Here is a 25,244-nt window from a genome sequence, read left to right as displayed (position 1 = left end):
ACAGCATTGTGGGAGTGTTTTGTTTCGATCACTGAGCATTGAGTGTTATTTAAGGTCAGTGATTCAGAGTGTTTCCTGTGAGGACAGTGGAGATGCAGTACTGATAGAACACCACCAGGTGGCAGACTAGACCAGTCTCAACACAAGGTGGAGGGGGTCTGAGGTTGGGGGGTGTAGAGGTTGGTTATTTCCTCTGTGTAGGGTGGTGTAACAGCTGCGTGGTTTCTCCTCCTGCAGTTAGCTGCTCAGTTAGTCTCTTTTTAGTTTATAATCACAGAGATGAATATTGTTGATGAAGTTTATTTCCTTACATGTTGTCAGACTGTAGTTGTCATTTCCCTAAAGATCAACTTTCTCTTTGTATCTAAAAGCAGTTAATTGTTATGAACAGATGTGGAGCAGATGATGTTGGATCTGCAGACAGCAACAGCTGATCATCACTAGTTTCACTTACTAGTTACACTTACTACACTTACTTAGCCTACGACAATGGTCAGTCACATCATTCTGCAGTCTGTTATTTCACTGTAAACCCATTTACCTTTATTTATTCAGGGAAGGTTCACTGAGAGGGAGTCTCTCTTTTGCAGGAATGACCTGATCACATTCACACAGTTCCAAATTCATACTGGAAACTGCCCGGTACACCCACAGTCTGATCTGCTGGCCAATGGAGGGTAGGGTTAAGGGCCTGTCTGTGTTAGGCAGTGTTACAAAGGCCTACTGCAGATATAGCCCACATAAGCCTTATTTTAAAAGATTACATTTAAAACAGCTCCTGCATTATCTATACACTGTACAAAACAGAGCTATCTAGAACTATCTTTTGCATCAGATTTTAACACATTCATAATAACAACACAGATCAGAAATAAAGTCTCAATCTTTTACCTTGATTCTTGGTGTGTAGTTTCATAGTGTGCAGCTACAAAGTGTATTTTAGTCTATTTCTGACCACATTTCAGTGGTTAAACAGAGGCAAGCTGTTGTTGTGTTCACTTCCTCCCACATCTTGGGTAGCTGGGAGGAAGCTGCACCTACAAATAGATGGCTCGTTTGTTTCAAGATTATAAGAAGCTGCCTAGGTCAAGATTTAAATGTACTTGCAAATACATATGTTCTTCAGTTCTAATTCATACTTATGCACACAAACCCTCATACTCACGTTATGCAGGATGTGTATGTATGTATGAATGCATGAGAGTATGCATGCATGTGCAACTGAAGTATTCAGCTTTGGCCGAGGCGGCTTCAGAGGAAGGAGGAGGGGGGCTTACTTGATGCGACTATGAAGTGAAAAAAGTGCAGACATGGCCAAATGTCAGGATGGAGGAAACATCTCTGCTGCGGCTGCTTTGTAAGTAAACACTTTGTGCATTCATAATAACAATGCTGAAAATAATACCAAAAGAAATGCAAATGAAAAACTGAGAAATTTAAAGTTCTGCAGCAATGTTTGGTTTTAAAACAATGCTTCTGGAATGTTGAAATTATGAAAACTTTAAAAAGGTTGTGTAATTGTTTCATAGTGTTATTTTAATTTTTTTTTAACTTTGAAGCGAACCAAACTCCAACTAACCTGAATGTCTCATCTCTTCAGTTCTGATCTCACTGCTGAACTGCCCAACAAACCAAGGTCAGTACACTTCTTCTCTAGATACAAAGTCCTGTTCAGAGTACTTTTAAAATGTGTAGAGGGCTATTGTGTGTATTCAAAGTACAGATTTGTTTATTTTTTTAAAGTTTATGACTGAGAAGCCAGAGGCCTCTTTTATCAAAGCATGTGTAAAACAATTTGTCAGTGTGCGTGTTAAAAGTGTTTGTACGAACAGAAAGTTTGGTATTTATCAAACCTGCACATGACCAATGATACATCACACCTACATCTACATAAGGCTTGTTCACACTTATTCACATACAGACACTCCCCCAGAATACCAGACATGGTTAACCACATCCCTCTGAAACTCTGAGTGGCTTTAATGTAGAGATACTTGTTGTGGGCAAAAGTAGAAAAAAAGAAAGATAAAGATGAAAAACATCACACATAATGAGGTTAAGATATTGGAGCATTCCTTGAGCAAACATGAAGGTTTCCCAGCTTAGATCAATTATTGATTGTGTAAAGAAATGAGCTGATTCCTTAAGTGTCCTAGAGAATCAATGTGAAGTATCATGGGCCAGTCACACTTTGTCCAGAGCAGCAAATGCCACAGTAGCAGTAATAATCAACTAGTTTTCACTAAACCCTCCCCCCTCCAGCCTCTCTGACTGTGAGTCCCAGCAGCTCTCAGATATTTGAAGGACAGTCTGTCTCTCCTAGCTGTGAGGAGGACGACAGCTCTGCTGGATGGACTCTGAGGAGGAACACAACCAGAGAAACCAGGACTCAGTGTGGACCTGACTGGGGAAGACGTGACAGTTCTTCCTGTAACATCAACTACATGGACCCAGCGGAGAGTGGAGTTTACTGGTGTGAGTCCAGAGAGGGAGCAACCAGTAACAGCATCAACATCACTGTCACTGGTAAGATCAGACTGTGGAGTCAGTATTGATGAAGCTGTGTGTGAATGGATGACATGCTGTAGTTTGTCTCTGTGCATGCTGTTCTCATGAAGCATTTGAACATATAGCTACCAAAAGTAAAGCATTGTAATTTGTATGTGTCACGGGGCAGAAGTTGATTTTATTTAACCATGCTTTTACTTGGATTTGCTGTGTTTTTACTATTTGCTGCGTATATATCTTTTACATAACATGCTTTTATTTTGAAATGTGCGGTGTGTGTTTTTAATGTTGGTTTTACTTACCGCCAGTGAACATTTTAGTAATCAGGACTTAAGGACTTGCACCTGGGAGCCAGAGATAGGTCGCTTTTGGTTGTTAGACATACAAAGGGCAGAACAGCAACAGAGCAGTGAAGAAGCACATGATGGAGGACACTGAGGGTGAAGAAGCACAAGGGAAGAAGGTGGGCACCGGGAACATGAAGGAGGACATGGAGAGAATGAGAGCACACGAGGAAGGATGCAGAGCACAACAGATGGAATGGAACAGGCGGAGGAGCAGATAGAGAGGAGTGGACGGAGAGACACAAAGAGAGATCCACAGAGGAGGCCTGAGAGTACACCGAAAAACTTAAACACCGATCGCTAGCGGCAACAGTGGGAGAAGGTAAAACTTCTCCCTTGCGCGTAAGTCTCTTTCTAAGACCGGTGTTTGTTGTGTGTATTGTACGAAGCGGTGGCACTTTCTAAAGGATGTTTGACTGGCCTAGAGTTCTCTTTACAGGCTATGGCCCAGGAGAGGAGCCAAACGACAAAGAAGCTGGTTGCCAGAGGAGACCTGGGGACATTTTAATCTCCCACTACTGTTCTGTTGTATTTTTTTTTTTTTTTTCTTTATAAGCTTGATTTTTAGTTGGTTTTTCTTTTGTTTTTAAATTATTTTAAGGAGGAATTTTTATTTTTAAATTGTTATTCCTTAACTTTTTTTGTTTTTTTAACTCACTGTTTTAAACACAATGGTTTTAACTGCTCTCCCCCGGTATAAAGGACCTGTTTTAATCTTTATTCTTAAATTGGAATCTCTGTAATTTTAAGAGGGCCTAGGCCTCACCAAAAACCTAGGTGGCATTGTCAGCCCCCGTTGCACAACCTTATATCCACGAGCTCGCGTGCCCTTTTTACATATGAATTCAGTCAGGGTGGATGTTTGGCTCCTAAATCACAGGGCTATCAAGCCAGTGAGCAGGTGTTCATGTCCCGGGTGTGTTTTAATACAGACCACAATCTTTTTTTTTTCTTTTTCTTCTAATTTTAACCTGTCCTTTTGGTGTCTAAACTTAACTGTTGTTGCTGCATGACCCTCACTTAGTGTCAGCTAAACTCAAATGTATTGCCATTGATATGACCAACAACTCATGGTGCTTTGTACCCGTTATGTGACCAGATGGCGGTCCCCTAATTTAGTACGATCTAATACAAATTGGTGTGCATACATTTCGTACAACATCATATGAAACCTTTAATGAGAATGCGTTGCTCTGTGTTGAGGTGGACCAGTGATCCTGCAGAGTCCTGTCCTCCCTGTGATGGAGGGAGAAGACCTCACTCTGACCTGTAGAACAAAGAACTCCTCCAACCTCCCAGCTGGTTTCTATAAAGATGGCTCCTTCATCAGGACTGAGCCTGCAGGTCACATGACCGTCCACCATGTTTCCAGGTCTGATGAAGGCCTCTACAAGTGTCTAATCAGCAGTGTTGGAGAGTCTCCACCCAGCTGGGTCTCTGTCACAGGTGAGGAGGTTACCTTTGATTTCAGGAGTTCATTCATCCAGATATTCACCTGACAGCTGATTCTCTCTACAGAGAAACCGATGACCACAAGCCCTCCTCCAAGCTCTCTGCCGCACCCTGACGCAACATCCTCAGACCGCCCCCACTTTGTGTTCAGACTGGTCTGCCACCTGGTGGTGTTCTGTCCGTACTGCATCTCCACTTTCATCATGGTGTCTCTATATCGAGACAGGGCCACAGGTAACACTCCTTACAATCAATCAATCAGTCTCATACCACCACTTTGGTGTTGATGATCAATTATCTACATTTTCATGCTAACCTAATCTGACTATAGGAAATTACCGGTCTGTCTCCATGGTGATGACCCTGCCCACCCAGGCTGAGGGATTGGAAGATGATGATGTCATCACTGCGGTCACCACGGAATATCACTTCTGAACTGATTTGAAAAGAAGCTCAAGTGTTTTGAGTCCTCATAGATCAGAAAAGGGCGGAACTGAAAGGTTTTGTCTCATTGCAAATCTTTGGTCTGAACTGGACTTTGGTAGCAGTTGATCAGGTTCTGTGTTATTCATGTTTGTTTAGATGCCAAGTTTTCAATCTCTTCAGATCAAATAAAATGCAATGATGAGAATCTTTCTCTCTGTGCTTTGTTCCAAGGTGATCATAACTTCACTTCTCTCATATCAGCCTGTTTTCTTGTAGCTGACACTGTGACATAGTTGTATATAAAGAGGAAGGAGGAGGCTTTTACTGGCTGTCCAACTGCTGCTGATCTCATTTCAGCTGCAGAATGGAGGATGTCTAAAGGCCCTGACACACTAGGCCATCCATGTTGGATTGTGAGATCAGAGTTGTTGCGCGTGCCAGTTGAAGTCGGATTTTCCTGTCACTGAAATTTCACCTGTAGATAATAGATTGCAATCATTGAACCTATCTATTCACCTACCTATCTAGTTCTATCACCCCTTTAAGTACAGTAAATATCAGATACTTTAAGACCTTTAGTCAAGTAATATTCTACAAGGAAACTTTAACTTCTACCAAAGTTATTTTCTGGTAAGATACTTTTACTCAAGTATGGCTTTCAAGTACTTTATACAAGACTGCCTAAATGAAAGACCAAGCCAACAGAGTGAACTGAGCTGAACTGAGCATGTGTAAAGAAAGAGAAGGAGATGTGCTGCCACCTGCTGGCTGTCTGACTCAACTGATATGATGCTTTCAACCAAAGAGAGTTGCTTTCATCCAAAGAGAGTTGTATCTTGTAAGTTACCCCACTAATAATGCCCGAAATGATAACCTTAAACTTCTACACTAGTACAAATAGGTTATGCATTCATAAAAGGATGGATTGGAAAGTTTGTAAGTACACCAGAAGTTTATGTAAATAACACTTAAATAACACTGCTGCTGCTACTGTTACCGGTAGTAAGAGCGCTTAGGGACGTCTACAAATTACAACACCGAAAATATTTCTTCATTTAATGATTAAATAAGGTAATGTCTCCAAACTTACCTCAATTATTACTTGTCTCTTGCTAGTTATACTACAGCACTTACTTTTAAAAAGAAGTTAAATTAATAGATATTTTTGTTGCATCTCTTTTCGGTGTTGTAATTTGTAGACGGCCCTAAGCACTCGTCTAACTGCAGGTAGCAGCAGCAACAGCTAGCAGAAGAAAGCAGGCAAGTGTTCATAAACTTCTGGTGTACTGACACACTTTCCAATCCATCGTTTTATAAGTGCATAACCTATTTGTACTAGTGTAGAAGTTTGGTATCATTTCGGGCATTATTAGTGGGGTAACTTACGAGATACAAACGTGGGTCCATTAGCCCCTGCTCTAAGCTATTCAGCGGCTAACGCTACTCTATGCTAACTCTCCCAATGTTCGACACAGGTGAAAAAAGCTTCTGGGGGGGTGTTTGGCTCGAGGTCCTGGTGCAAAGGACCCTAGGGTGAAATTACTCCAAACCATCACTTCAACCCTTGCACATATTCATATTTTGACGGCACCATAACCTCAAGGAAAATGGCTTCACATGGAAACCTACTTGGCAATAAAGCTGGTTGATTCTTGGTGTGTAGTTTCATAGTGTGCAGCTACACAGTCTATTTAGTTTATGGTAAGGTGTTGTTGTGTTCACTTCCTCCCACACCTTGGGTAGTTGGGAGGAAGCTGCACCTACAAAGAGATGGCTCGTTTGTTTCAAGATTATAAGAAGCTGCCTAGGCCAAGATTTTAATTTACTTGCACATACACGTTCTTCAGTTCTAATTCGTACTTATGCACACATCCCTCATGTATGTATGAATGCATGAGAGTATGCATGCATGTGCAACTGAAGTTGCGGCTTCTCGTCAACCACACTGCGGGTCACAGTGAAAAAGGAGGGGGGTTTACTTGATGCGACTATGAAGTGAACAAAGTGTAGACATCATTTGGCCAAAGACAGGATGGAGGAGCCATCTCTGCTGCGGCTGCTTTGTAAGTAAACGCTTTGTGCATTTATGATAACAATGCTGAAAATAATATTAAAAGAAATGCAAGAAAACTGAGAAATCTAAAGTCTAGGTTATATAGCAATGTTTGGCTTAAAACAATGCTTCTGGAACGTTGAAATTATGAGAATTTTGAAAGGTTGTGTAAATGTTTCATAGTGTTATTTTAATTTTTTAGACCTTGAACCGACAAAAACCCAAACTAACCTGAATGTCTCTTCTTCTCTTTAGTTCTGATGTCACTGCTGAGCTGCCCAACAGACCAAGGTCAGTACACTTCTTCTCTAGATACTAAGTCCTGTTCAGAGTACTTTTAAACTGGGTAGAGGGTTATTGTGTGTATCCAAAGTACAGATTTGTTTATTTTTTGAAAATGTTATGACTGAGAAGCCAGAGGCCTCATTTATCAAAGCATGTGTAAAAGAATGTGTCAGTGTGTGTATAAAAAGTATTTGTACGAACAAAAAGTTTGGTATTTATCAAACCTGCACATGAACAACGATACATCAAACCTACATTTACATCCGCCTGCTTTTTCACACTTTGAATCTCCCCAGAATACCAGATATGGTTAGCCACATCCTTTTGAAACTCTGAGTGGTTTTAATGTAGAGATATTTGCTATGGTCAAAAGTAGAAAACAAGAAAGGTAAAGATGAAAAACATCACACACAATGAGGTTAAGATATTGGAGCATCCTGGGAGCAAACATGAAGGAAGGTTTCCCAGCTTAGATCAATTATTGCATGTGCAAAGATAATAGCTGATTCCATAAGTGTCCCAGAGGCCCAGTCATGCTTTGTCCAAAGTAGTGTTTGTCACAGTAACTTTGATATCATATAATTTTTATTACCGTGTAATGTCACTAAGTGGCCCATCCCACACGGATTTACATGACACCCATATACACACACAACATACTCTACTCTGCAAAAAATAAAGAATGAAGAAAACATATTACAGCAGCCACAACACAATATACATTGTCAACTAGACATTTTGAACCAAAACTGCAAACACAATTTTTTTTTATAAATAAATAAATAGGTAAATATATGTCACTACCAGACAGAGAATCATCAATACAAATCCATACTAATACCGAACTGATTTTTCACCAAACTAAAGGTTCTAAGTTTTGGTTTGTTATAAATCTCAGCAGCCCATTTCTCTTTAAACTGGTGAAAAACAGCAGTATTAAATCTACCAACTAGTTTTTGAACTACAACACATTATTCTCCCTCTTCACTCCAGCCTCTCTGACTGTGAGTCCCAGCAGATCTCAGATGTTTAAAGATGAATCTGTCTCTCTGAGCTGTGAGGAGGACGACAGCTCTGCTGGATGGACTCTGAGGAGGAACACATCCAGAAAAACCAGGACTGAGTGTGGAGATGGCTGGGGAGAACCTATTGGTTCTTCCTGTAAAATCAGCCACATCCCCATATGGTACAGTGGAGTTTACTGGTGTGAGTCCAGAGAGGGAGCAACCAGTAACAGCATCACCATCACTGTCCCTGGTAAGATCAGACTGTGGAGTCAGTATTGATGAAGCTGTGTGTGAATGGATGACATGCTGTAGTTTGTCTCTGTGTTGAGATGGACCAGTGATCCTGCAGAGTCCTGTCCTCCCTGTGATGGAGGGAGAAGACCTCACTCTGACCTGTAGAACAAAGATGTCCTCCAACCTCCCAGCTGGTTTCTATAAAGATGGCTCCTTCATCAGGACTGAGCCTGCAGGTCACATGACCATCCACCATGTTTCCAGTTCTGATGAAGGCCTCTACAAGTGCAACATCAGCAGTGTTGGAGAGTCTCCATCCAGCTGGGTCTCTGTCATAGGTGAGGAGGTTACCTTGGATTTCAGCCCACCACCTCCAAGCTCTCTGCCGCCCCCTGACGCAACCTCAGACCCCCTCCACCTTGTGTTTAGACTAGTCGTACATCTGGTGGTGTTCTGTCCGTACTGCATCTCCACTTTCATCATGGTGTCTCTATATCGAGACAGGGCTACAGGTAACACTCTCAATCATTCACTGACCTTACAATCATTCAATCCATCAATCTCACACCACCACTCTGGTGTTGATCAGTTAACAGCTCATCAATCATCTACATGTTCTGACTGTAGGAAATGACCTGCCCGTCTCCGTGGTGATGACCCCACCCACCCAGGCTGATGAGGAATTGGATGAAGACTATGATAATGTCATCACTGCTGTCACCACGGAGCATCACTTCTGAACTGAGCTGAAAAGAAGCTGAAATGTTTCAAGTCCTCAAATCAGAAACAGAAAGCTTCCCTGTGGATCTCCACATGTTCTACTCTGACCTGTAGATGGAGGATGTTAACCTAAGCCCAGTTCAGTCCAAAGATTTGCGATGAAAACAAGTTTTGAAACCTGTTAGTTTACACCAATGAGATGAGAAAGTGTATCCTCTGCATTGAGATGACTCTGGGGCACTCGTTGAGCCTCCGTATCAATTTCTGCCATTTCCAACAGCTGACAGTTTGAAACATAGCAATAAAATGGATCATTTCATTTCTGTAGTTTGCAGCTGATTTGACCGTTCCAAAACCAGCCTCTGAAAACATAACCAGCTGAGTCGCAGAGACACCATCAGCTGGTTTTAGTCGAGCTGAGTAGTAAGAGAAGTAAAGGTTTCTTCTCGTTGCAATCTTTGCTCTGAACTGGACTTTAGTAGCAGATAGTTGTTCAGGTTCTGCTGTAAGTCGTGTTGTTGTTCATGTCTTAGATGCCAAGTTTTTAATCTCTTCAGATCAAATAAAATAAAATGATGAGCATCTTTTCTCTCTGTGCTTTATTTCAATGTGATCATAACTTCACTTCTCTCATACCAAACAGCCTGTTTCCTTGTAGCTGACATGTGACATAGTCGTATATAAAGAGGATTTAGGAGGCTTATACTGGCTTACCAACTGCTGTTGGACCTCATCAACTCTGACATCACAATCCAACATGGCTGCTCCGAGGATCAACAGTAGTGAAAGCTGTGTGAATATACTGTTTATTAGCACTTCTCTTTTATATCTTGGTTGGTTGGCGTGTTGTTGAGTGACATTTTGCAGGTGAAGGCCCGGTAGGCCTGTTCAGTAATCCATGCCCACTGTTTAAATGTTTAAACATTATCATTCACAACTAATACTAGACTTTCCTCTGAAACAACCTTTAATATCTGCATTCACACAAAAAGTTACTCGCAGCTACAGTATTTCTGTCAAGTCAAGAACACACATGACAATAAAAATTATTTAGGAAATTTTTATTGACTTAATTGCATTTCAGTTAATAAATTCTGAATTAAATTTTGGCGGTATGGCTCTGTTCAGGGAGTCCTCTGACCTTTCATGAGCACCATGAAATAGCAGAGAGTCAGAGGACAGCAGCAGCATTAGTGAACGCTACACAGTTTAGGACTGCGTGAGCTGAACTATCCCCCACATGAACAGAGCAGCAACGACGACATAGAAGCAAATACCACGTTATACACGACAACGAGGAGCAGGGGAGGTGGCGGGCGGCAGAGAAGCGAGCAGCAAGCAGGTAGGAGCAAACTGAATCTGTTTTAAATAGGGCGCCCTGTTTGAGTGTAGCCATTAAGCAGCGAGGGGTGTTGACCAGCTCATGCGCTTATCCAGATCAGCTGATGCAGCTCAGCTGGAGCAGATCAGCTGATGAGACCGTGTTGTTGGCCAATAGCGTTAGCAGCGACTTGACTACCTGGCCTGCCAGAACTGACGCTGACGCTCAATAAGTGTAACTGAGGACAATAAAGTAGTAAAGCCAAGAGTACAGGTGTCCTTTCATGAACTTGTAACCTAAATGCATAACTGAAACACTGCCAATGTAAAATGTGTCTTATTCACAAGCCGCAACAAGATGGCGCCCTGGTATAATGGGAGGAACCTGATGTTTACAAGTGACACTCCAACAATGGAAAAAGAAAAATAATTTGCAATTCAAAGTATAACCTATCTTATGTCGTGTATTGTAGGAAAAGATGTGACCGATTCTACTGCAGCACAAATGGCCAGAGACTTTTTGACTCCAACGGTCACTTCTCAAGTTTTCCCCTTTCATTTTGTGTTCGTTGAATGGTAGACCAGGAAATGAATACTCAGGATTCGTTCAGTTAAACCACAATGATGTGCGTGTTTCTTTGCATCTAGAGCATGGAAGCATAGGCGGAGCCAGGGAGGGGCTAGCCCCTTAGCACCCCCAAGAAATGACTGTGGTTGATTCATAAATAAATAAAAAAATGTGTTAATGTGTAAATAGTATAATTTATATTTGAAAAATGAATAAATACATTCTTAAAACGAACCGATTATTTTTAAGCTAAAAATCACAGGTGATCGTATTCGGCCAAAGGGTACAGCACCGCACAAGAAGAGCTCAATATTTGGAGCTGTTAGGATTAGAGAAGTGAGTCTTACACTAGCAATGGATAGTTTTTTACTCCCAAACGTCAAGGTGTGGAGACTTCTCTGTAAATGAGACTGAGAGATATGGTGAACCTGTCACCAACTGGGACGAAGAAAAGCGGCCGGAGGAAGATGAGCTGACCGCGGCCGTGATTGCTGCTGAGGATGCTTAACGTCACCCTGCTGTACATAGACCAGGGGATCGCACAGCCAGGCCACAGTGGGGGAGTCAGCTGATAGGGGTCCATACAAGAACTTTACTCTTATCTCTGTCTCGTAGAAGAACAAAATGTGAATAAACGGATCACTGAATCTAAAGTTATACAGCGCACTGGGCATTGGTTTATTTTTTTTGCCCAGAAAACATGTTCGCCCTCAGTGGATTCTTTAGATATATTAAGTCACTACAGATATGACTACATTATTTTGACCATATATGCAAGCAGTGTTGTGCCTGAACGCGTTCATTGAACCATCGTTCATATTTTGGATGAACGTGAACTGAACGTACCGCATTACTGCCTGATGAATGTTACTGTGAACTCCTTCATTCTGTTGTCTGTGAACACCACGCTCTCTCAGTTTAACTTCGTCCAATAGGGTGCCAGATTTCTATAGAGCCTTCCAGGCTAAAACCAGGGCTAAAACACACCGTAAACAGGCCTTCATATGTAGCGGAAAAAACACCCAATCTGGCAACACCGCCGCATGGGTCATCAAAACACAAAGCAGCGTGGAGGCTTCGTATGATCATTTAAACCAGTTTTATGACGAGGTCGGTGAGGATGGAAAAATCTGACATTTCTGTGCAAAAAGAAAATCCCCACTTCAGTCACATCCACAGCAAACCTGAAACGGCACATTGAACTGATTGGATATGAAGATGAAATCTGACGCATAGTTTCAGTGTTAAAATTGATAAAATAATTGCTGTCTGTGGTTCTATATGGGCTGTGGTAATAATTTAGAAAAATAATAGCTCGCAGCAATATATGGAAAAAAAGAACTATGAACTAGTTCATTTTTGGAACTGTGAACTTTGTTCAAAATGTTGAAGTATGAACTATGACCTGAACTAGTTCATTTTAAAATTTGTGAACTGAACTTTGAACTAGTTCATGTAGAAAGTGAAAACTGTGAGGATACGTGCGTGTGTGTGTTTATGTGTGTGCTTGGCTGTGTGTGGTGTATTTGGCCTGCTGCATTACTCTTCTGAGTCACTGTATGAGAGCTGCAGTAAAGATTGTTAAAACCCGGCTCGTTGGCTGGTATCTGAAATATGTTTGGTGGGCTAATCAGAGTTTTAAAGTGCTGTTGTATCGGCAACTTTAAGTCAATGGGCGTTTCTCAATGTGTGTTCTTCTATTGACTTGTGTTCTTGTGTCCCTGTGAAACGTCATCTCGTGTTGCCAAAGTACTGTCCCAATACACAAGTTCGCATTTCACCAAGGACAGATAAGATTCCCGGAAATGTTCTTGACACGCCCATTTTACCAAGGATGCATCGGTTGGTAACGTGTATGACCTTCGCAGCACCTGTATCCCAACATAAATTTCGGCATTCAATGATGGTCGGGTGTCTGGTACATAGACAGCCCAAAAACAGGACAATTTTAACAATTTTTGCTATCTTATTCATCACTAAATTCACTTCTGAGAATATTTTTGGCGAGAAATGAACGGTGTAGATTTCGAATATAGGCAGTCTTGCGGAAATTTTTGCCAAATTTACAATTTTCTCAAACGTTTTCGGAGTTTTCGGAGCTCCATAAAGTGATGCGGCCGCAAGCTTGCGCCTGCCGGGGCCGCTAGCTCGGCGCTTGGACAGTCTCACTCGGAGACCCCGCTGTAAGACGGAGGTCTTTTAGACCGGTTCCGTAAATAAGAGGCTTTTATTTCGCCGCAGGCAGAGGAGAGATATACCATAGATAGACTGTATATTATTAGTCTATGAGATATTCCCATTAAACCATAAACAATAAAATTAAAGCTCAATTAGTTGCAATAGTTGTAGCATTATGAGGTTTTCTTGTTTTCTTGGGTCTAGGATCTCACCATTGGCAGGGATCAATCTGAGGGGCGGGATAAACGGTTGTCTTTCAAATTCCTGCACTCATAGCCAACCAGAGCAACGCTAGTTGATAAATAAAAATTTTGCCGTATCCGGTCTGCAAAACTCCAAACACATCTTCCTTTTTAAGAATGATTTTCAGTGCCGTTCTTTGTTCTTTTCTCAAAGAAAAGCTGAACTCCAAGTCTTCCAGAGTCGCAGCCAAAGCCGATTCCAAAAAACGCTGTTCTCCATCAGCAGAAGCATCTTCTTTGTTTTCAAGAGAAACCGTGGCAACCCTGCCGTCATTATGTTAAGCCCACCCACCGACTCTATACACAATGTGATTGGCCTGACCAGAATTTGGTTTTTCCAGCTCGCAAGCCAACGGTAGACGGTAAAGTACATTTGCTGCCGCCAGGGTGCGTCTAGATTTCTAGGCTAAAATCAGAGACTGGAGGGAGGATGTGATCCTGAGAGACTAAGATCTGAATCTGATGGAGGGTCTCTGGTCGACACGGAGCCAGGATGCTATCTGACAACATAACGACCACACTGACAGAAGGCAAGTATTGACATTATGTTGAAAATATCACAGATTCATGTCCCCCAGGTATTGATCTTGATAGCACTATACAAGTGGATGAATCTGAAAATGTTTTCTGTAGGATAACATGTAGTACTAGCATTATTCCAGTAACGTGTAGTACTAGTACTATTCCAGTAATTATCAACAACAGACCACAAAAAGTGGTGAATAGAGGGGCAATACTTAACAACCTAATTGGAATTAAAACTACCACTGTAATGATAGAAAAGGATAGGAAAATTAGATGTGGATTACTAAATATCAGATCTTTTGTCTTCTAAAGCAGTACTGTAAATGAATTGATATCTGATAATCAAATTGATCTATTCTGTCTTACTGAAACCTGGCTGGGCCATGAAGAATATGTTAGTCTAAATGAAGCCACCCCTCCCAGTCATATTAATACTCAAATTCCTAGAGGCTCAGGCCGAGGAGGGGGAGTTGCAGCCATATTTGATTCAAGCCTGTTAATTAACCCTAAACCCAAACTAAATTATAACTCTTTCGAAAGCCTTGTTCTTAATCTTCAACATCCAACACGGAAATCAGTACAGCCAATTATATTTGTTGTTGTCTACCGAGCTCCAGGTCCGTATTCTGAATTTTTATCTGAATTCTCAGAGTTTTTATCATGTGTAGTCCTTAAATCAGACAAAGTACTTATTGTAGGTGATTTTAATATCCATATGGACGTTGACAGCAATAGCCTTACTACTGCTTTCAACTCATTACTGGATTCAATCGGTTTCAGTCAGAGTGTGCACAAGGCGACGCACTGTTTTAACCACACCCTCGACCTTGTGCTGGCATATGGTATTGAAATTGAGGATTTAATAATATTTCCGCAGAATCTGGTATTATCAGATCATTTTTTAATTACTTTTGAATTCTTGTTACCTGACCATATTAAACCAGATAGCAGCTTCTACACTAGATGCCTATCTGACAGTGCTATAGCTAAATTTAAGGAAAGTATTCCTACAGCATTCCAGTCTATGTCGTGCCTTAACATAACAGAGGACCTCTATGTTAACTTCAGTCCCTCTCAAATTGATACATTTGTAGACGGTGCTACGACTTGCCTACGGACGACCTTAGACTCTGTCGCTCCTCTCATAAAGAAGACGATAAAGCAAAGGAAATTAGCTCCTTGGTATAACTCCCAAACTCGCAAATTAAAACAAATCTCACGAAACATCAAAAGTAAGTGGCGCTCCACCAAAGTGGAGGAATCCCGTTTGGAATGGCAAGACAGTCTGAAAACCTATAGGAAGGCCCTAAGAAAGGCCAGATCAGACTATTACTCATCATTAATAGAAGAAAACAAGAACAACCCAAGGTTTCTTTTCAGCACTGTAGCCAGGCTGACAGATAGCCACAGCTCTACTGAGCCATCTATTCCTCTAGCTCTGAGTAGTGATGACTTCATGAGCTTCTTTAATGATAAAATTATAACAATTAGAGATAAAATTCATCATCTTTTGCCCTTAACTTCTAACAGTGTCTTAGCAAACTATAGACCTATATCTAACCTTCCCTTTCTATCCAAGATCCTTGAGAAGGTGGTTGCTAATCAGTTATGTGATTTTCTACATAGCAACAGTTTATTTGATGATTTTCAATCAGGATTTAGAAAGAATCATAGCACGGAGACGGCACTGGTGAAAATTACTAACGACCTTCTAACTGCTGCAGACAAAGGATTTGTCTCCATTCTTGTTCTACTAGATCTTAGTGCTGCATTTGACACTATTGACCATACCATCCTGTTACAGAGACTGGAACACTTAGTTGGCATTAAAGGAATCGCACTAAGCTGGTTTAAGTCCTATTTCTCTGAACGATCCCAATTTGTTAATGTTAATGATAAACCCTCCAAGCACGCTAAAGTTAGCCATGGCGTTCCTCAAGGCTCAGTGCTTGGACCAATTCTATTCTCCTTATATATGCTTCCTCTAGGTAATATTATTAGGAAACACTCGATTAACTATCACTGTTACGCAGACGATACCCAATTATATCTGTCAATTAAGCCAGATGAAAGTGGTCAGTTAGCAAGACTTCAAACGTGTATTGAGGATATAAAATCCTGGATGACCCACAATTTCCTGATGTTAAACTCAGACAAAACTGAAGTTATTGTGATAGGACCAACGCACCGCCGAATTTCGTTTTCGAAAGACATAGTTACTCTGGATGGTATTACCCTGGCCTCCAGCACTGCTGTCAGAAATCTAGGAGTTATTTTTGATCAGGATATATCCTTCAACGCCCACTTAAAACAAACCTCAAGAATAGCCTTTTTCCATCTTCGTAACATTGCCAAAATTAGGAATATCCTGTCTCAAAACGATGCTGAAAAACTTGTCCATGCATTTGTTACTTCTAGACTAGATTACTGCAATTCCTTATTATCAGGTTGCCCAAATAAGTCCCTTAAGACTCTCCAACTGATCCAGAATGCTGCAGCACGTGTTCTGACGAGAACTAAGAGAAGAGATCATATTTCTCCTGTATTAGCTTCTCTGCATTGGCTTCCAGTGAAATATAGGATCGAATTTAAAATCCTCCTCCTGACTTACAAAGCTCTAAATGGTCAAGCACCATCATACTTAAAAGAGCTCATAGTACCTTATTGTCCCACTAGAGCACTGCGCTCCCAGAATGCGGGGCTACTTATGGTTCCTAGAGTCTCTGGAAGTAGACTGGGGGCCAGGGCCTTCAGCTATCAGGCTCCAGTATTGTGGAACCAGCTCCCAGTCTGGGTTTGAGGAGCAGACACCGTCACCACATTTAAGAGTAAACTGAAAACCCTCCTCTTTGATAAAGCTTATAGTTAAGGAGTGAGGAGTTGCAGCGTCCGCCTAACCCGGCCCACCTGCTTCTCCTCATAGTCATCAGTTTTATATACTGTATAATTAATAATCTAGCGAGAGTAGAGGGAGGCAGGCCAGTACAGCCCGATCCGGTTGGGGAGAGTTCTAGCCCGACCAGGCACCTCTCTTTAACCTGCCTCTCTTAAGTTATGCTATTACAATTCTAGACTGCCGGGGAGGCTGTTCCTCCCTAAGACACACTGAGCTGCTCTCTCATCTCTACTTGTTACTTTTGTATGCATCCTGTCCAAGAAATGCTTGCTTGTTACTAATCTAGCTCTGGGGAGTTTACTCCCCGGAGTCCTTATGTTTCTTCTTCGCAGAGCTATGCTCTGCGATTCTCGGCATTTCCCGGCCGCATGCTGCTGCGTCCTGCTGCACCCGCCGCCTCCACCCATGCTCTGCAGCGCCACGTTACATCCCGCAACGCCCTGCTGTGATGTTCATACGCACAGAGTAGTCAGGATCCGGTATAGGAGACTGCACTACTCAGTATGACACGATGTGCCCTGCTATGACATGAACTTCCACGATAACCTTCGAAGTCACTGTGACTTCTAATGTGACTGTTATCACCACTGTTCATCACGCCCCCAACCGGCCCGTCAGACACCGCCTACCAAGAGTCTGGGTCTGCCGAGGTTTCTTCCTAAAAGGGAGTTTTTTCTTGCCACTGTCGCAATAGCCACTGCTAATGCTTGCTCTTGAGGGAATTACTGTAATTGTTGGGGTTTTGGAATTTATAGAGTGTGGTCTAGACCTACTCTGTCTGTAAAGTGTCTCGAGATAACTTTTGTTATGATTTGATACTATAAATAAAATTGAATTGAATTGAAAAATTGGTCTCAGCTGAAGACACCTTTGTCCAACATGTCCAGTAGTTCAGGAACACACTCAAACTTATTTTAATGCTTCTTGCAGTCAGCGCATTTGGGGCGATGTGGTCGGAGATATATCCCAACTGCAGCCTGGGCGACTGCGTGGAGAGTCTGCAAGGTTTTTATAACCACGCGGTTAAACGATGGAACGGACCGCCACTCGCGATCGGGGAAATGAGGCGCCACACGCCGGCTAAAACAATTAAAAAAACGGGCCGCCACTCGCGACCACACAACAAAACTGAAAACTGTGTTTTCTGAAAAACACAGGACTTTCACCCCGGAGACCGGGGATCGCGCCCTGCGTGTGGCAGTTCCTTTGTCGGCGTGTCCCGTGTGTGACGGTTCCTTTCCCCGTTCTTTTTTGACCCGTTCGCCTTATCAACTACTCGCTACTCGCTTTCGTTCTGGGATCACGAAATATGCTTCCCATTAAAATGCATTGCTTTCAATTTCGTAATGGCCACACGAAAAAAACGGGATTTACGTAACCTGTCCACGACTTAATAGATTACAATAACGTGACTATATAACGACCTGGCGTGAGACTGGGCTGCAACTCCCAGACGGTTCGCCGTGACCATGCACGCCATCCGCACCACACTGACCGTAAGAAGCATGAGACCCATCTTAAAGGTTTGTTCAGCACCTCAAACTAATAGACAGAGTGCAGAGAGAGAGAGAGAGAGAGAGAGAGAGAGACCCGAGGTGGTACTCCTAACTTACTGATTTACCTGACAGAGAACGTTGCAGAATCAGAATGTAATCGCAAAATATCACAATTAAAATGTGGAGTAATCAGACATTAGCATCATGGCAGTGTGCTACCCACCTTGCTCATTATGAGAGCTAATCAGCACATATCTGCGAACATCAACCACCTGTGTGTGTGTGTGCGTGCGTGCGTGTGCGCGAGAGAGAGAGACGGTGTAGAGTGAGTCACGACACAAACAGATGCTCAGTCAGTGTTTGCATGCAGTGTGAGAGGGGGAGTGGCCAGTGGCTAGAGCAGCAAAAGCCAATGTGTACTTCTTTTATATTTAACAATATATTTTGCGTTTCTTATCCAAACAACGTCACACTTGGCACTGCAGTTACTCGTGCCCATAGCAAGACACCTGTCAAGTTTGAAATCCATCGGCCTAACGGTTCAAGACATATGCGCTTAACACACACACAAACACACACACACACACACACACAAAGACAGACAGACGTTCCTGCAATTTATAGATAGATTTGCCTGTGTCATATCCTCTTTTTGTTTGTGTGTATGTGCACACATAGTCAGATTCTTTGAATATGAACACTTGGATAGTGTTACTATTCACACTGTAAACTGAATAAAATACCCAAGCTGACACTTTAACCCACAGTTAAGAGAAATATAGAAAGTCTTTGGACCAAAATATTCTTCTTCTTCTCCAACATTCAATAGACCGGTCAGTGTTTGAGCTCTGAGCTGAGATGATGAAAGTTGACATCTGTCTGAACTCATCAGCTGAGCTGCTCTGCTGCCAACAGAGATGAGCCTTCCACAAAAAAATCTCCTAACGTCCAATAAAATCCTTCATAATAAAAACCTGACCAACATGTTTTGGGGTAGGACATCATTTGACAATTAACCCTGACTTTAGTCACCAGCAGTCAGACCAGGCCTGTCTCTGATCAGCAGCAGCAGCATGATAATCTCCTCCCCCCTCACTGAATAACACTGCAGGTCCTCTCCCTGGAACATGATAACAGGACTCAGTCATTGGAATTTCATATATTGAGGCAAAGTTTTTTCAGTTTGAACTCAGATCAGGGGCCTATACCATGAAGCTGGTTTAGGTGGATAGCCAGCTATGTTTCAGTTTAGTTTCCACCAACCCTGGGTTTTTGGTACTATGAAAGTAGCTTGGCTTTAATCGGTGTTCGTTGCCATGGTATCTTACGCTGCACGGCTAACCTGCTCCGGGGCAGGTTATGTTCTGAATTCGAGATCTCAATCTGAAGTTTGACAGGTGGTCCCAGCACTGCAGGGGTACATAAATAGCTTTATTGTGTTCGCTGGACATTTATCGACCATGTCCATAAAAGAGGGATTTTATAAAATTGCCGGTAAGATATATTGATAGGGTGACATGAACAAATTTAACCTTTCACAATCAGTTTTTTTTTCCTTCAAAAAGCAGCTTGCACTTAGAGCACTTAAGTATTATACAATAGTCTACAGTAGCTACATGTTAAGAATGTTTTTTAATATATATAGGCCTATATATATATATTTTTTTTCATATGAAAGGATTCCCTAGAGTCATTGGAGCAATAGACTGCACACATCTTCTCAACATTCTGTTTGCTGCAAAGAAGTGTTTGTGAAAACATGTTCACAAAAATAATAAAAGGTTGTGGTAAATACTCACCACTTTGAAGTATATTTTTATATTTTGTCTTGATATATATATATATATATATATATATATATATATATGAATACACACATTTTCATTTTATTTAATACATTTTTAATATGAGTAGCCTATATTCATAAGTTTACATTAATGTAAACATTAATATACTAAGAAGATTTGAGTTCAATTTGATTTATTTTTTAATCATTATTATTATTTTAGTTTAGTTTTTTGGTACTGTACACAGCCTAATATTAGATATCCTGATCCACCCTCCACACCAGATGGTGGCGGTAATTCACCAAGAAGAAGAAGAAGAAGAAGACACCTGCTGCCATGTTCCTTCACCAACAGGTGCATGCTGGTTGTAGCTAACATGCTAAATGCTAACATGCTGATGGATGATCCTCCACTTCACGTTCAGACAGGTGAGTTCAACAACACGCTCTCTGGGATGGGTGGTACTGTTCAGAGGAAGGTTGCTAGGAAACGTGTGTGTGTGCCGTGTGCACTAAGAACAAAAATCTGCAGTGTATTTTTGCTGTGTGTATTTGTTTGTGAACAAAAGGGCAAAAGCTTAAAAAAAGTGTGTGTGTGTGTGTGTGTGTGTGTGTGTGTGTGTGTGTGTGTGTGTGTGTGTGTGTGTGTGTGTGTGTGTGTGTGTGTGTGTGTGTGTGTGTGTATTATTATATTTTATAAGTCTTACCTACTGCACCTTTTAACTGTCTAAGTTTTGTCTCTGATTATTGAGTCTTTCTGAAATGAATCAGCTGTTGGTTTGGACACTCTGTGGTGAGATGACATGTTTTCTTTGACAATTTGACTGTTCTTTATTTTGGCTAAACACAGCAAAAGTTACTGTCATATAGTCATGGTTAAATTAAAACATACCCAGCCTAAATGAAAGACCAAGCCAACAGAGTGAACTGTGAGCTGAACTGAACATGTGTAAAGAAAGAGAAGGAGCTGTGCTGCCACCTGCTGGCTGTCTGACTCAACTGATATGATGCTTTCATCCTAAGAGAGTTTTATAATGAGCATCTCACTCACACTTGTTTTTAAAGGACCCGGTGTATTTGGCCGACATTTTAACCCTTGCACATAGTCATATTTTGACTGCACCAAAACCTCAAGGCAAATACCTTCACATGGAAACCTGCTTGGCAATAAAGCTGGTTGATGCTTGGTGTGTAGTTTCATAGTGTGCAGCTACACAGTCTATTATTTTACTTTTTTCTGACCACATTTCAGTTGTTAAACAGAGGCAAGGTGTTGCTGTGTTCCACTTCCTCTTCTGCTGGTGTAGCCCATCCACCTCAAGGCTGTGCGTGTTGTGGCTTCACAAATGCTTTGCTGCTTACCTTGGTTGTAACGAGGTTATTTGAATCAAAGTTGATCAGCTGGAATCAGTCGGCCCATTCTCCTCTGACCTCTAGCATCAACGAGGCATTTTTGCCCATTTTGCAGCATACTGGATGTTTTTCCTTTTTCAGATCATTCTTTGTAAACCCTAGAAATGGTTGTGCGTTAAAATCCCAGTAACTGAGCAGATTGTGAAATACTCAGACCAGCCCGTCTGGCACCAACAACCATGCCACGCTCAAAGTTGCTTAGATCACCTTTCCTTCCCATTAAATTCGTATATATGCACACAAACCCCCATACTGATGTTATGCAGGATGTGTGTGTATGTATGAATGCATGAGAGTATGCATGCATGTGCAACTGAAGTATTCAACTTTGGCCGAGGCGGCTTCTCACAAAGTAAACCACCTTCTTCTTCCTATGTGACTATAGCAAGAAGGAGGTGGTTTACTTGATGTGACTATGAAGTGAACAAAGTGTAGACATCATTTGGCCAAAGTCAGGATGGAGGAGCCATCTCTGCTGCGGCTGATTTGTAAGTAAACTCTTTGTGCGTTTATGATAACAATGCTGAAAATAATACTCAAAGAAATGCAAGAAAACTGAGAAATCTAAAGTTTATGTTATACAGCTATGTTTGGCTTAAAACAATGCTTCTAGACTGTTAAAATTATGAGAATTTTGAAAGGTTCTGTAAATGTTTCAGTGTTATTTTAATTTTTTAGACCTTGAACCGACAAAAACCCAAACTAACCTGAATGTCTCTTCTTCTCTTTAGTTCTGATGTCACTGCTGAGATGCCCAACAGACCAAGGTCAGTACACTTCTTCTCTAGATACTCAGTCCTGTTCAGAGTACTTTTAAACTGGGTAGAGGGTTATTGTGTGTATTCAAAGTACAGATTTGTTTATTTTTTGAAAATTTTATGACTGAGAAGCCAGAGGCCTCATTTATCAAAGCATGTGTAAAATAATTTGTCAGTGTGTGTATAAAAAGTATTTGTACAAACAAAAGGTTTGGTATTTATCAAACCTGCACATGAACAACGATACATCAAACGTACATTTACATCCGCCTGCTTTTTCACACTTTGAAACTCCCCAGAATACCAGATATAGTTAACCACATCCCTTTGAAACTCTGAGTGGTTTTAATGTAGTGATACTTGTTGTGTTCAAAAGTATAATACAAGAAAGGTAAAAATGAAAAACATCACACACAATGAGATTAAGATATTGGAGCATCCTGGGAGCAAACATGAAGGAAGGTTTCCCAGCTTAGATCAATTATTGATTGTGTAAAGAAATGAGCTGATTCCTTAAGTGTCCTAGAGAATCAATGTGAAGCCTCAGAGGCCCAGTCACGCTTTGTCGAAAGCAGTGATTGTCACAGTAGCAGTAATAATCAACTAGTTTTCACTAAACGCCCCCCCCTCCAGCCTTTCTGACTGTGAGTCCCAGCAGATCTCAGATGTTTGAAGGACAGTCTGTCTCTCTGAGCTGTGAGGAGGACGACAGCTCTGCTGGATGGACTCTGAGGAGGAACACAACCAGAGAAAGAAGGACTCAGGGTGGAGTTGACTGGGGGACAACTGCTGGTTCTTCCTGTATCATCAGCTACGTGGCCCCATGGTACAGTGGCATGTACTGGTGTGAGTCCAGAGAGGGAGCAACCAGTAACATCATCACCATCACTGTCACTGGTAAGATCAGACTGTGGAGTCAGTATTGATGAAGCTGTGTGTGAATGGATGACATGCTGTAGTTTGTCTCTGTGTTGAGGTGGACCAGTGATCCTGCAGAGTCCTGTCCTCCCTGTGATGGAGGGAGAAGACCTCACTCTGACCTGTACAACAAAGAGGTCCTCCAACCTCCCAGCTGGTTTCTATAAAGATGGTTCCTTCATCAGGACTGAGTCTGCAGGTCACATGACCATCCACCATGTTTCCAGGTCTGATGAAGGCCTCTACAAGTGTCTCATCAGCAGTGTTGGAGAGTCTCCACCCAGCTGGGTCAAGGTTACCTTTGATTTCAGTCCACCACCTCCAAGCTCTCTGCCACCTTCTGACACAACCTCAGACCCCCTCCACCTTGTGATCAGACTGGTCGTCCACCTGGTGGTGTTCTGTCCATACTGCATCTCCACTTTCATCATGGTGTCTTTATATCGAGACAGGGCAGCAGGTAATACTCTGAATCATTAACTGAACTTACAATCAATCAATCAATCTCACACCACCACTCTATTGTTGATCAGTTAACAGCTCATCAATCATCTACATTTTCTTTCTAACCTGTTCTGACTGTAGGAAAAGACCTGCCTGTCTCTGTGTTGATGACCCCACCCACCCAAGCTGAGGAGGGATTGGATGAAGACTAAGATGATGTCATCACTGCTGTCACCACGGAGCATCACTTTTGAACTGATCTGAAAAGAAGCTGAAATGTTTCAAGTCCTCAAATCAGAAACAGAAAGCTTCCCTGTGGATCTCCACATGTTCTACTCTGACCTGTAGATGGAGGATGTTAACCTAAGCCCAGTTCAGTCCAAAGATTTGCGATGGAAACAAGTTTTGAAACCTGTTAGTTTACACCAATGAGATGAGAAAGTGTATCCTTTGCATTGAGATGACTGAAGAGCTCGTTGAGCCTCCGTATAAAGTTCTGCCATTTCCAACAGCTGACAGTTTGAAACATAGTAAATAAAATGGATCATTTCATTTCTGTAGTTTGCAGCTGATTTGACTGTTCCAAAACCAGCCTCTGAAAACATAACCAGCTGAGTCGCAGAGACACCATCAGCTGGTTTTAGTCGAGCTGAAATGGTTCACTTCAGAAGTAAAGGGTTCTTCTCGTTGCAAACTTTGCTCTGAACTGGACTTTAGCAGCAGATAGTTGTTTTTAATAAAGTTTTTACAGTTTTTAATCTCTTCAGATCAAATAAAATAAAATGATGAGCATCTTTTCTCTCTGTGCTTTGTTCCAATGTGATCATAACTTCACTTCTCTCATACCAAACAGCCTGTTTCCTTGTAGCTGAGATGTGACATAGTCATATATAAAGAGGATTTAGGAGGCTTATACTGGCTTACCAACTGCTGTTGGACCTCATCAACTCCGACATCACAATCCAACATGGCTAATCCAAGCATCAACATTAGTGAAAGCTGTGTGAATATACTGTTTATTAGCACTTCTCTTTTATATCTTGGTTGGTTGGCGCCTTGTTGAGGGACATTTTGCAGGTGAAGGCCCGGTAGGCCTGTTCAGTAATCCATGCCCACTGTTTAAATGTTTAAACATTATCATTCACAACTAATACTAGACTTTCCTCTGAAACAACCTTTAATATCTGCATTCACACAAACAGTTACTCACAGCTACAGTATAAGTGTAACTGAGGACAATAAAGTAGTAAAGCCAAGACAGTACAGGTGTCCTTTCATGAACTTGTAACCTAAATGCATAACTGAAACACTGCCAATGTAAAATGTGTCTTATTCACAAGCCGCAACAAGATGGCGCCCTGATATAATGGGAGGAACCTGATGTTTACAAGTGACACTCCAACAATGGAAAAAGAAAAATAATTTGCAATTCAAAGTATAATCTATCTTATGTTGTGTATTGTAGGAAAAGATGTGACCGATTCTACTGCAGCACAAATGGCCAGAGACTTTTTGACTCCAACGGTCACTTCTCAAGTTTTCCCCTTTCATTTTGTGTTCGTTGAATGGTAGACCAGGAAATGAATACTCAGGATTCGTTCAGTTAAACCACAATGATGTGCGTGTTTCTTTGCATCTAGAGCATGGAAGCATAGGCGGAGCCAGGGAGGG

The 25,244-nt window shown here is 41.6% G+C and overlaps 1 protein-coding gene across 4 annotated transcripts; it reads left to right on the top strand.

The window, feature by feature from the left end:
• The first annotated feature begins 1,267 nt into the window (after positions 1-1,267).
• On the top strand, positions 1,268-24,292 carry LOC114574069 (low affinity immunoglobulin gamma Fc region receptor II-b-like). 4 transcript variants are annotated; one of them, XM_028606375.1, is made up of 7 exons: positions 1,268-1,357; positions 1,601-1,636; positions 2,324-2,526; positions 7,039-7,074; positions 22,845-23,108; positions 23,188-23,589; positions 23,715-24,292. In XM_028606375.1, exons 1-7 carry the CDS (start codon positions 1,311-1,313, stop codon positions 23,783-23,785), a joined length of 1,059 nt encoding a protein of 352 aa, XP_028462176.1. In that variant the 5' UTR covers positions 1,268-1,310; the 3' UTR covers positions 23,786-24,292. The 4 variants fall into 4 exon arrangements, 3 of the variants coding, with proteins under 3 accessions (XP_028462176.1, XP_028462175.1, XP_028462177.1); XM_028606374.1 differs by having other exon boundaries at positions 2,263-2,526; XM_028606376.1 differs by lacking the exons at positions 7,039-7,074; positions 22,845-23,108; positions 23,188-23,589; positions 23,715-24,292 and adding exons at positions 4,056-4,298; positions 4,371-4,538; positions 4,636-4,935 and having other exon boundaries at positions 2,263-2,526.
• Positions 24,293-25,244: the final 952 nt, after the last annotated feature.

This window comes from Perca flavescens, chromosome 19 (genome assembly GCF_004354835.1).
Source record: "Perca flavescens isolate YP-PL-M2 chromosome 19, PFLA_1.0, whole genome shotgun sequence".
NCBI classification, from domain to species: domain Eukaryota; kingdom Metazoa; phylum Chordata; class Actinopteri; order Perciformes; family Percidae; genus Perca; species Perca flavescens.
The sequence above is the reverse complement of the archived record's forward strand: the minus strand, read 5'-3'. Positions and strand labels throughout refer to the sequence as shown.

Coding starts and splice junctions, on each gene's coding strand:
- LOC114574069 (XM_028606374.1), top strand. CDS start 1,327: ATGGAGGAAACATCTCTGCTGCGGCTGCTTT. Junction 2,527..7,038: donor CATCAACATCACTGTCACTG/GTAAGATCAGAC, acceptor TCTTCTCTTTAG/TTCTGATGTCACTGCTGAGC. Junction 23,109..23,187: donor CATCACCATCACTGTCACTG/GTAAGATCAGAC, acceptor CTCTGTGTTGAG/GTGGACCAGTGATCCTGCAG.